At 39.3% G+C, this 13,155-nt stretch overlaps 1 protein-coding gene across 2 annotated transcripts in view; it reads left to right on the top strand.

Annotated features, from left to right (window-relative positions):
• The window catches only part of LOC122806933 (zinc finger protein 2 homolog), a 194,540-nt gene extending 191,269 nt beyond the window's left edge, over positions 1-3,271 (top strand). For both annotated transcript variants that reach the window (XM_044077765.1, XM_044077764.1), the window contains exon 7: positions 992-3,271. In XM_044077765.1, coding sequence (XP_043933700.1) covers positions 992-1,854 — 863 coding nt within the window. In that variant the 3' untranslated portion in view covers positions 1,855-3,271. The remainder of the gene's footprint in view (positions 1-991) is intronic.
• The last annotated feature ends 9,884 nt before the right edge of the window (positions 3,272-13,155 follow it).

The following is a 13,155-nucleotide window of genomic DNA, read 5'->3' as shown; positions in this document are numbered from 1 at the left end:
GTGATGTAATCCTGAACCTTTCCCAGTGGCAAAACTCCTGTAGCAGGACTCTGCCAACTTCCACTGAGCTGAAGACTGAAGTCAGTATTGGTCAGTGACTGTCATTCCTGTGTGGCTGTTTCCCCCACAGCCTGGGTCACTAGGTCAACTCATGACATCTTGTGCATAGTGTGGGCTTTCCATTACTTGTACACATTTTATCTGTTTACGTAGTAGTCTGTCATGTATTGGTTACTTATCGACTGCTTTGTAGCCAGTTTCTCTTTATGTTCTATGCTATTGCCCCTTTCATATGTGTACTTCATTGCTTGTACCACTTTGTTGAGCCTTTGGTGACATCTACAGGTGTTAAATATTTACTATGCCAATTTTGTGGCACATTTCTGTTACTGTGCCCTCCCTCATCAAGCATGAAAATGGTCCTTACTTTGTCTAGTGTTGTACCTGTAAATGTCTTAATGAACTGGCTGTACCTTTCCATTGCCTTGCTATAGGGAGTGACAGACAGCAGTGGTCTTTACTGCACCTGTGAGTGTGTAAAAAAAGTACATCACCTACATGAATGAAAGAGAACTAATGGATGCCCTGCTGCACATATCATTTAGTACTAGTATAGTCAATGAACGTAAGGATGCTGACGTTCATCATACTTCTGTGGATGCTTTATTTTATTTTGATAAAGTTAAGTAATGCTGTCTGTGGGTTCTTACTCTGAAAAGTGGCACTACTGAGTGAATTACTTATCCTCTTACATCTTAGCCTGAGGCAGTACAATGTCCTTCTTATAAAATTATTTTCTTGTAAAAGTCAAAATGCTGTCATTGTTAAAGTATTATCTTAAGCAAAACAGTACCCATGTTTTGAGGACTCTGTATTTAGTAAACTGCTTGAAGTTTCATATTGTGTGCATGAGACAGAAAGCATAATATGAAGTCTACTAGTTTATTTGTGGTGACAGAATGCAGAGTGATTTTCATTTTCTTTTTTCTAGATTATAGAAGTGCTGGAGCTAACAGAAGCCTAAGTCAGCAGTCTTTTATATGGAAACAGCAGCAAAATCAAATGACGGAGAAACCTCATCAGTGCTTGGGCTGTGGAAAGAGGTTCCATTTTCTTCATCATCTTAATGTACATCAGATGATTCATCATGAAGGAAAGCCATTTAAGTGTACTGAATGTGAAAGGAGTTTTAGTCAGTTAAATAAACTACGGGCTCATCAGTGGATTCATTCTGGAGAGAAGCCATATAAGTGTACTCAGTGTGACAGAAGTTTCCATCTTTTAAATAAATTAAAAACTCATCTGCAGATCCATACAGGAGAAAGACCTCATAAATGTACAGTGTGCTCAAAAACCTTTCGTCGTCATGATCACCTCACAGTTCACATGCGTACTCACACAGGTGAGAAACTCTACAAGTGCAGTGAATGTGAGAGGAGTTTTGCACATATGCACAATCTTACAGTACACTTTCGCATTCACACAGGAGAGAGGCCATATAAATGCAATGAATGCAAGAAATCCTTCCGTCGCCAAGAGCAGCTTAGGGTACACCTACGCATACATACAGGAGAAAGGCCATACAAATGTGTTGAATGCGAGTCCAGCTTTAGTGACAGGAGTACTTTCCGAAAGCATCAAAGGATCCACACAGGAGAGAAACCCTATAAATGTGTCGATTGTGAGTCTTCCTTTAGTGATCCAAGTGCATTCAGAAAACACCAAAGGATCCACACTGGGGAAAAACCGTACAAGTGTACTGAATGTGAAGCGAGCTTTACAGATCGCAGTACTTTTAGAAGACATCAAATGATCCATGCAGGAGAATTCCCAGTTGATCAACCTTATCCTTAAGACAGATGGTGATGTAGCGTGAGTGAATAATGGAAGAACTACAATTTCTGTTTGTGTATCACAAAAATACAGACAGTGTAGTTAATTATGAGTCTGTGCCAGAAGATTGCTTGAACAGATTATCGAAAACAAGAAGATCAAATCTTGGAAAGTCAAACTGGCTTCTTTGGAGGCTGGGATCATAAAAAGCAGTGGCTTTGCCCTTTCCCCAATGGTTAACAATGTTAAAATTGTTATATATAATAAGTGGGGGTGTGGGGGAGTAGAGGCCCCAACATGGCGGGGTGCAGGGAAGCTTGCCTCCCTGCAGAAACACTTTTTGTGGTGATGACTTCCAGAGGATCTGGTTATTTGATCTTCTGACATAGATTTGTTAATTACTGCTGTAACTTTATAATCCCATGGGACCATATTATGGCATATTGTAAGCTAGTGTATAAAACACAATTATAGAAAATAATTTTACACTGCATCTGCAGACTTCTAGCTTTTGAAGTGTTTCTACATGGACAGTTGATAACAGATTTGTTTTCTGTGTTAAGGCATTGAAACAGATATGTAACAAGGATAAAGGCACACAGTTTCTTTAGTTCAAAGTAAAGAGGAGTAACTGCTGGGTGCAAGCAAAATTATACCAGTGCATTTTGCAAGTAGTGTTCATGTAAAAAAATGACAAGAAAAATGCTTTTCTAAAATTTCTCAAATCTTAAGATAACTTTGTGTAGATTTTTCTAGCTTTCAGTGAATATTCATTACAGTGATGTTAGATGAAAACTTCTAGCCACTACTCTGAGGGATCTTTACCTGCACTTAGCCACTTAATATTAACAATTTATACAAGAGTCTACATCAAAAAAGCATACAACCCCCAAATAGCTTGTCTGTCTTACGTTCATCAATGGTTTGAAAATGTAGTTGTCATCATCTAAATAAAGAACAGTCAGAAATCTGAAGGCCATATCTTATGCTATTTTTATGGATGCTTGAATTGGTCATTATTTTAAAAGCTTAATCTGCTCAAGAAAACTAGACTGTACAAGAAGAACCTCATATATGGTGAAAAGGAGAGGGTGTGTCTTAGAAGAAATAAACCATGAAATTATGTACATCTTCAAAAGTGACAAATGGACATCAGTTATGCACATACAGTGATACAATCTGCCTGATACTTAACTCATCCATCTAATGTTTGTTATGAAAACTGTCAGGAATACATGACGGAAAATATCAAGACTCCCCAAACTTTCACAAAGTCCTAATGTTTGAAAGTGAATGCAGCCTAATAGAGACACTAATATGCAGGATATAAAAGAACATTCCTTTAAGCATAAAGATAAATAAGTGCAAATAGTTGTACAAAGTATTAATGTATGATGTGTGTGTCCTAAAATAAAAAATGTGGTATTGGTCTTCCAAAGGTTGACTCTGAGTAAAGTTGTACAGTTGTAATGTGGCAGCCCACAAGTACAATATCAGTGGAGTATGCACTACAAGGTTGAATTCCTCATTTTTAACTGTTATTAGTTGCTTACAGAATTTTATTTGGCTTGTTTGTATTTATTTTTGACTGGGATACAACACTGATCCACTTGCACCTTTTTTCAAAATCAGCGTAGGAGCATTGTCAAGTTAAGTGACTTCTCTCGAGCAACACAGTAAATTATTCATTCATTCATTCTCTGATGCCCACTTTTTCCTGTTCAGGGTTACGGGGGAAGCCAGTAATGCAGATGACATACTGCTGTATTGCTGCCTTAGGTGAATGCATGCAGGAACCACGTTACAGCTTGTGACACAACAGCAGAAGCTTTAAAGACACATAAAATCAAGACAGCTGGAAAAGTCAAAAACACCATTGGAATGAAATCATGTTTTGCTGCTGCTTCCTTTTAATGACTTAAAATAAGTCAAAGACAATTAGATAGGTTCTGGGACCAAATTAGAAATTGTGTTTCAGTACAGTGCAGGTCATGCATACCAAACTTAAATTATCAGTTGCATGGACTAAAATGCATAGGGATGTGCTGCAGTATAAAAATAGAAGCAGATTCATATAATATATTCTTAGTGGAAAGTGTATTACAACGCAACAAAAAGAGGACATAATGTATACAGTCTGTCTCACATTCAGCAGCTAGTGTGGGTATATATCACACTGTCGAACTCTTAAAAGGTCGAACGTCATATGGTCAACACCATATGATCAAACTGGTACAGTGAATACATTTATGAAGAAGCCGTAACTTGAAATAACAATGAGGAAAATCATAATGGCCAAAACCTACCACAGACCAGTCCATTTTATTAACAGTGGCCATATTTCTTATATGGTTTAAGATCTTGATTATGTCTTGTATCATATCACACACACATGATGTTTTAAATACATACATACATCCAATTAGCAAGTTTACTTGCTGACTATAGATAGTTAAAACAAGGAAGATACTTCATAGATGCCTTCTATAAGGCATATTATGGTTAGAAGGAACATATGTAAAGTTATAGTTATAAGCTAATATGACCTGTGAGAAGCAGTTTCTAAACCTCTGGTGTCATGACGCAGATGAATTTAAGCCACATGCATTCATAATAGCAAGTATTGATGGAAGATGTTCAATTTGTGGTATGCTAACTTGTACTTTGTATATTTGTATATTGGCCACAGTAACTGTAACACATTGAAAAGTTAGACTAGGATCTTATTTTAAGGGCCTTGGATTTTAAGTGCATTGGTTAACAGCAGGGATCTTTGTGATGCTGTTCTTTCACTCTTTACCACCTGTATTTGGAGTGCATGTGTCCCCTGCAGGTTCTTTTCATGCCTTCATCATGCCATCCTAGGAGAATATGCTCAGCCCCCATGCTATCAGTACTTGACTGACAGTTGCACAACTTTGAACTTGGTTATAGCTTCTGGGAAAGTTCCATTGTCTGATGCCAAAGACAGTCAGACATTCTTAGTGGGCCTGCAACTGTCACTGTTTTTACTATTTTGGGATGAAACACAATGTCCAGAAGTGTCAAGTGAAGATCTTCCACCAAGCCACGTGTCTTAAGAAGTAACAACTTGTGGCTCACATTAATGTGAGCAGGATGGACGTGACATAAGTGTGCCAGTTTTCAGATCATCAGTAAGTCCTAAACTTGGTTAGAGTTGGCAGCCAAAGAGGACATGGATGCTGAGAGAATAGCAGGGTAGGTAACCTCCATTGTGGTGGCCATCTTCACTTCCCCATTTGCAGGATGTCGATCAAATAATGAGGGATTTATCTTTTGCCTCTTGATGGCTGACAACTGAGAAATTGGTAGTAGAGGTAGTCCCCAGGCAAACCAGTCTGAGGACAGTGTCCCAGAGTACAAGTACCATCCCTCTAACAGTCGATAATGTGGTCACTGTGTGGCTCAGGCTGTGTGGGCCCTTGCACTCCTTAACAGCTGCTGAGAGTTTGCTGTCAGACCTGCGGAGCCCATTCTTCTTGCTTCCCTTGAGCCCTCTGTTCAACAGTTAAGAGTTGAGGACATTTCAACTAACCCCTTTTCCCTGCAGTGAGTTCACTGTTATTCCCATTATGTTGAACCTGAATTGTTTGTTTGACATGTTGACATATGACTAAAGGGCTGCAGGAATGAACAGCCAGCTTATAAGATTTAATACCATCATAGAGCACTGTACAAGCATTTCTTGCATCAGTGCAACAATGCAACCTTCTGATGGGGCTTTCCCTCATGCTGAGGGGAGATTTCAGTCCCTACACCTGACTCTTATGTCATGCTGGAGGTGTGAAAGGGCTCTAAACAAGGGACATCTCTTCTCCTTGGGAGTCCTTCTGAGCTGTTGAGTTTGAGGGAACTGAGGTCCCTGTCTTGGGGATAAATGAAGATAAGAACTCGTACCATCTTCTAGTTTCCCCAGATGATCCTTCTAGGGGGGGTGATGCTCAAGCTTAGGATTTCCCCAGTGGATTTCTGTCCAGAAGAGACTTAAGCAAATTTATTTATTTTATTTTTACATTTGTTGACCGGGAAAGTCCGACTAGGCTCCACAGAGTCTGTGTTAAGCGGAGGGAGAAATGCTCCAGAGGAGACATGCTGTATCACCCTTAAAGCCTGCCCTTAAGGATGGTATGAGCTGCATCAAGATTCTGGCTCTTCAGCTGTGAAAAAGTTAGATATCTCCTACAGACCACCAGAAGTGTGTAATACCATGCTTTGTAAGCTTCCAAGGAGTGCTAGATTAGGCAAGAAAGTTGTCTTTTGAGTTTGGAGGGTGGCTTAATGGTTAAGGTGTTTGCCTTACAAACACAAGGTGCAGGGTTTGAGTCTTACAAGGGATAATTGGCTAGGCTTAAAATGGCTCGAAAGGGCAGTTAGCTTAGTACTAAACTATGAACCTACTTCAAGCTTTGGTGCTCTAATTTATTCATCTCATCTGTCTCATTTGCTGTTCTGTCTTGTAGATTTGTCACTGGAAAAGCTAGAAGACCTCAATGATTATTTGATCGATGATTCTTTGGGAAGGACTTGTTAGCCTACTCAGTGGGTTTCCATGTTGCTAACTGTAATTTTTACTGTGCAAGTTCTATGCCTGTCCCAGCTGCTAGTAGTATGTTACAACAGCAGCATCAGATGGTGTAATTTAGGCAGTGCTTTTACAAAAGAATAGTTTCAATTTATTCTGAATATTCCCTTTTAGAGGGATGCACCTTTTTGAGATATGATTTTAAAGATGTTATTGAGAACCTATAGAAGTAAGTACTGGCTGTGGTTCACTGACTGTATCATGCCCTCCCTTAGCATCTTCTGGTTCTTCTTTAAAGCCAGCCCCAATATTTAGGGGGAAGAAATGTTTGCATAAATAGGTAATGGCACCTAGGCATTAGGGGGGTTTTCTGTTTTATGAAATCCCATCCAAAATTTCCTAGAAGTCAAGCTCCAAGGGAGCTCTGCAGTAGTGTGGTCTATATGTCTAAACTGACCATGTCAGTGTGGCATGCTGAGTTTCCCACAGTTTGGAGGATCTCCATGGAAACCATGCGGGTTCTGGATATGATTTTAAAAAGACTGCATCAAGTAATTTTAGGTGTCCCACATCAACAGCTCCTCTACTGGATTAGTCAGTCTCCATGGATCTGCTACAACACCCCAAGAGTTTATTCCACAAAGGGGCCACAGAGCCTGTTATTTTGCAAAGAGAATCAGGATTTTATTCTAGGTTATTCCTCATTCCAAAGAAGACAAGAGTTTCTGCTGTATTGTGGACTTCATGCACAGATTGTGCTTATTGAAGTCAGTGTTGTTCTTATGACTTTTTAGTTTAGGTTTTTTTTTTTTTTACTGCTGTTTGTTGTTTGTTTTTTATACTCTTGGAGCTTTTCTCCTCAGGTCTCCGCTGAAAAGGGTCCTATGGCCCATTTGGACTAAACCAGTTAACAAGTGTCAATAACTAAATAAATACTGGACCTCTGCTGCTACAGGGAGTCTGGAAGGTGTAGCTTGACTTGATGAGTATCTACAGGCACATTATTGTTCAGCAGCTCACGTCACTCTTCCCTGGACTGCCACAACTTGCAGTATGATGGGCTGTATTTTGACCTGCCATCTTCAAGACTTTTCATCAAAGTTTTTAGCTGCTGCTATTTAGACTTTGCAGGATGATAATACCATATTTGGGTATCTGGCTTCTGGTTGCTTCTTCAGAGGAACTTCTTGTAGAAGTACTGCCTGAAAGTTGGTGTAAATTGGGCAAATCCATTGTGCCACCAGTGCATTTCCTGTCTATTGTCAGTGTAGAACTAGATACTTTGTATCGATCATACTTTCTGCCCAAGGAGAATGCTCATGGGGATTATATCTTAGCAACCTGCATGAATCAGCGTACATGGGAATAATTTTGCACTTTTTTGCACCTCTTTGGACTGTTGGTCATCACTTTTTTTTTTTTTTTGTGGTCCTGCTGCAAGACCACCAGATGAGGGTGCCTAATTGATTTGTGAGGTGCTAGTGACTACTCAACTACCCATCTATAGATTGGAAATCCTACACCACTTCTAATCCACAAGGCTAACAATTCCTAAACTTTATTAATACCAACATCCTGGAACAGTTGGTTCATTCTCCTACCAAGGGTACAAACATCCTTGACCTTGTACTCATGAAAATTGGGGGGGGGGGGCAATGTTCCTCGCTTAATGTAATATCTTCGATTGTTAGATGTGATCATAAGACAGTATTACTTGAAATAGAAATTAAATCTGGGGATCCAGCAAAACAAAAAACCTTTAGGAACTATTCATGGCTAATCTCTCTTTACTAAGCAACACCTTGGCTAAATTCCAAGCACCCCCAAACTCAGTAAACACCATAAAATACACTGAGCTATTTACAGACTCTCTGTACAGCCATACTGATAGCTATACAGGGTGAGCTGTACCCACTCATAATAAGAATAAAACAAACTCAAAAGACAAGCCACCCTGGTGTAATCACAATATCAATCGGTTATACAACAAAAGAAAAAAAATTTGGCGAAACATAGGAGAAAAAGCCATACATACTAAAAGCCCTCTGACCAGTCTAAACAGGCAGCTAAGAGAGTTAATTAATACTTCAAACTCTAAATTTGAAGAAAGAATAGCTTCTCAGGCAAAGGATAACCACGAAGCTTTCTATAGCTATGATCGTAATCTCAGAGGAAATACACAACTATATGCAGAACTTATTGTAAATGGCATGACCCACATTGAACCGGGGGCCATTGCCAATCATTTGGCTGACAGGTTCAGCTCAAATTTCTCTCCCCCTCTTGATAGTCCAAAGGAAATACCAAATAACACAATCCCCCAACCATTACCAGAGAACAGGTCATTCTTGTACTTTTCAAGGCCAAAAACAGTGTATCAATGGGCCCCGATAACATCCTGGAATGTTTAATAAATAGCATGAAACACTACCTCTCTGGTCCACTTGAATCACTTTTAAACTGCAGCCTTCACTCAGGTTTTGTGTCCAAGGAACGGAAGATGGCTGAAATCATTCCCCTGCACAAAGGAGGTTCAACCACTGGTCCAGGTAACTACAGACCGATAAATCTAACCAGCTTCATATGTAAGGCCATGGAAAGAATTATCATGGACATGATAAATGAGGACATAGGTAACCTGAAAACACTGGACCCATCACAGTTTGACTTTGTTAAAGGAAGGTCATTCCTATTAAATCTGGTGGACTTTTTTGAGAAGGTCACCAAAGCATTGGATGAAGGTAAGACTATGCACACAGCTTACCTCGACCTTGCCAAGTCTTTTGATGCAATACCTCACTCAGGCATTATAGACAAGCTCAGTAATTTAGGTATAAACCTTTTTATCACCAGCTGGATAGCCAACTGGCTCACTGATGGGATCCCTGAGGTCAAAATAGGTGAGGCCACCTCCACCAAGAGGCTAGTCACTAGCTGATTTCCCCAGGGTTTGGTACTGGGCCCATTCCTTTTTAGCATCTATTTTTCTGCAACAAAAGCAAATTCTAAAGGTTTATGGGTGACTAATTTTGCAGATGAGTGCAAGCTGGGGATTATCATCAACTCCCTGCAGACACTAGCATTCTTCAAGAAGGTCTATCTCTGACTAACAGGTTGTGCCAAAGCCATGGTCTTAAACTCAATGCTAATGAATACATAGTTGTACCCTATAGGAAAATCAACCATTCCGGCTAATTACCGTGTTGGTAATACGTCCCTAAGAGTCAACCCAGTGGTCAGGGATCCACATAGATAGTAGCATTACCTTCGGCCATCCTATGGCTACAAGGAAGTTCTTTTATGTTGCGCAACTTGTAAGTAAGGGAGGGCATGGCATCTAAGTCCAAAGAGGTCATTATCCCACTGTACTGCCCAATCTAGTAACTGTCAGTGAAAAATGATCCGCTTAACCTGATAAATTATCATTCAAAATCAGTTGTAAGGAATTTATTCCATCCCTAAAAGAATTTGTATTGTAGACTAACAGATTCACAAAACAGTGCACCATCCTTATAAAGGGTCAGGCTATAATTGCTGTGTGCCTTTTTGCTATACTGAAATAATTGTCATAGGTAAGTAGTAGGCTAGCTGCCCTTGTGGGCCACTTAAGTCTAGCAAATTTCTTTTTTTGTGCTTGAAATAACATCCCATTTGGTTATAGATTGTCCTTAACCGTCCATTGGTTGATAATTATATAGTAACCCCTAATGAGAATAACTGGGATCCTACCATAGATAATTTGAGGGGGCTCATGCATGGGATAAAGCATTTAGGAGTCGCCTCTGCCCATTAGTAGTTCAGGGTGCAGTCCTGCGGTAAATATTCTGTTTCTCATTTATAGCTCTAAGTTGCACTTGAATATGGACAGGGATGAAATTTGTTTTATGTAGATGGAGAGTCTGCTCCACAGCAGCAGTATCGTCTGCGAGATATATCTGCCCTTTCAAACCATTCTGTTGATGTTGCAGAAGAGGTTTAGATACCTAGACCAAATATTTCTGATGCTATTTGACTTGCTGATGTGCAGTAAGTTAGTAGTGAGTTGAAGGATGCCAGACCATGTCTTCTCTTAGCAGTCTATAGGATACCAGGTATAGTGACAAGGTTTTGAGTTGGCCATGTTGTTTAGGCCTTGTAAGGTATCTCTGTGGGTGCTTCAGTTGTTGCATGTCATGCCAAAGGTGGCCTATTGAGGTCTAAGTAAAGGGGGACAATGACATCCCTAGATCTAGACACAATCCCTTTGTTTATAAACTGTGCAATATAGAGGGAATTTCTTACAACAATGCACACATATTAGTCAAACATTAGGTCACTGTCCACATAAATTGCCAAATCCTGAACAATTGGGTCAACTGTTAGGGTTGTATTTTCAATGTGGTAGTTCCCTGGGGTAAATGACTTTTCAAAGGATACAATAATGCATTTTCTGGCATTTAGTTTCAGTCCATGATTTTGGCACCAGTTATTTATTTGGGAACAAACCTTTCTGCAGGATGGCCAAGTCATTTTGGGGAGTCAGTTACTGTTCCTAGCTTGACATCATCTTCAATCTTAGTAAGCCAAAGCCCTTTGGTATTGGCTTTTACTTCAGAAAAGTAGATTCCAAACATAAGATGTCCCAGCACAGAACCCAGGGGGATTCCACTGGAGATAGGTGTCTGTGCAGGTATCTTCCCCTATTTTGATTATTTGCATCCTATCTGTGTAACAGTTGGCAATCCAGTGGGTGATATTGTGGTTTATTCCCAGTTTATTTAGCTTTTCTACTATGCCTGACTAGAGAAGTGTGTCAAAATCTTTGACTAGGTTGAGGTATATGGCATATACCACTTTGCCTTCATCTATTGCTTTGGTGACCTTTTCAAAAAATCCTCCAGGTTGAGAAAGCATGACTTGCTCTTGACAAATCCAAACTGAGACCCATGTTTGGAGGTTCCCTATGTCCTGATTGATTAATTTCATGATAAATCTTTCCATGGTTTTGCAGACGAGACTGGTCATGGTTATGGGTCTGTAACTGCCTGGGTCTGCAGAAGGTCTTGTCTTGTGTAGGAAAGTTATTCTCAGCAGTATAACTTCAACATCAGTGTTTGAACAGTAAACACCCAATTGCTTTTACAGAAAATTTATAAGCAGCACTGAATGTATTTAAAGTTTGATACCTGTCAGTGGCACAGTGATGTGACAGTTAGCATTGTTGTCTCTCAGGTCTGTTTTTTCTGTTCATTTTAAGGCCAGGATACTTTCTCAGTGGAGACTGCAAAGTGCATGTGTCCACATATTTTGGCGGGACCGTTTTCATGTTACATCCCAAAGGCATGCTTTTAGGCTAATTGTTGGTCTTCTAAATTGTCTATGGGTACTTGTGCAGTGTGTGTGTGCATGCGTATATCCGTTCATGGATCAGCTTCCCATCTGGAAATGGTTCTTTGCTACTGCTTTCTGAATAAATATCTCTTTCTCCTGCAACCTTGGGTAGGATAACTTTGTATCAGAAAATGAATTAATGACATTTTAAAGTGAACTATACAGCTCTGATGTTATATTTTTCATATTCAGCTTAGACATATCTATGAATGGAAAATTATTTCATTCTTTTGTAAACTTAATTGTATGTAAATTGGAAATAAAGGACAAACATATTTATACTGTTGACTAATGTGAAGAACTTTAAAATTAAACAAGATAATGGGGTATAGTGAATGTAGCAATTGTTCCACACAAAATGTATAGTGTGATCTATTTTACAAAAATGTTTTAATTGGCAAAAAAAAACCCCAAAAAGCAAACACTCATTTTTTTCTATTCTTAATAAATGTCAATACATTTAAATAAAGGATTACAGCAGAACTCTGTGAAATTGAAACATATAATTACCATCTTAAGCTGTGAGTGAGTATAAATACAATAAACAAACACAAATTCCATTCTTTGAAAAAACAAAGATGTAAATATAAAAATGGGATATTCAGAAACACATAACACATGCTGCAACCCTGTTTCTAGCAGGACAGTTTGTTATTAGAGAACGGTTCTAAGATCTCTATCTCTACAGTATTTTAAAGTCTGCAGCAAGTAATGGTCTTGTTGGATAGTGCATGTAAGTATGGCACTGAAGGAAAGGGGATACTGTAAATTATTCATGTGCTCTGCTGCAGAACCATACACTGAATCAAAACAGTGTGGCAGAGCGATCCAAAGAAAAACTCTATCACAGTGTTTTGATGCAGAGCAATGAGGAGTAAATGTGGCAGTTCAATGGTGAACACCCATTGCAGCCTATGCTACTGCCACAGCAGTTAGCACTGCAAGGCTGTGTGCATGCATGTGTGTGTGTGTGTGTGTGTGTATCAGGGCATGATTGGAACTGCCTCAGGTTGTGTGTGTGTGTGTGTGTGTGTGTGTGTGTGTGTGTGTGTGTGTGTGTGTGTGTGTGTGTGTGTGTATATATATATATATATATATATATATATATATATATATATATATATATATATATATATATATATATATATAATCAGGGCATGACTGTGACTGCCTCAGGTTGTGTGTGTGTGTGTGTGTGTGTGTGTGTGTGTGTGTGTGTGTGCAGTCTGTCAGTGGCTGTGCAACAATGTTGTATGGTTAGTAGGGAAAACTGAATGTATCCATTTCAGCTGCAGTAACTGCTTGATTCTGAGGAATGCAAATGAGTCTCTAATGAGCTTTTACTCATTGCAACTCTTTGAATTACTTGTTAGCACTGTGGTACTACTACGTCTCACTAGTGAAATACT

The sequence above is a fragment of the Protopterus annectens genome, chromosome 7.part0, assembly GCF_019279795.1.
Source record: "Protopterus annectens isolate FY-2018-M chromosome 7.part0, PAN1.0, whole genome shotgun sequence".
NCBI lineage: Eukaryota > Metazoa > Chordata > Ceratodontiformes > Protopteridae > Protopterus > Protopterus annectens.
This window is presented reverse-complemented; position numbering and strand designations above follow the sequence as displayed.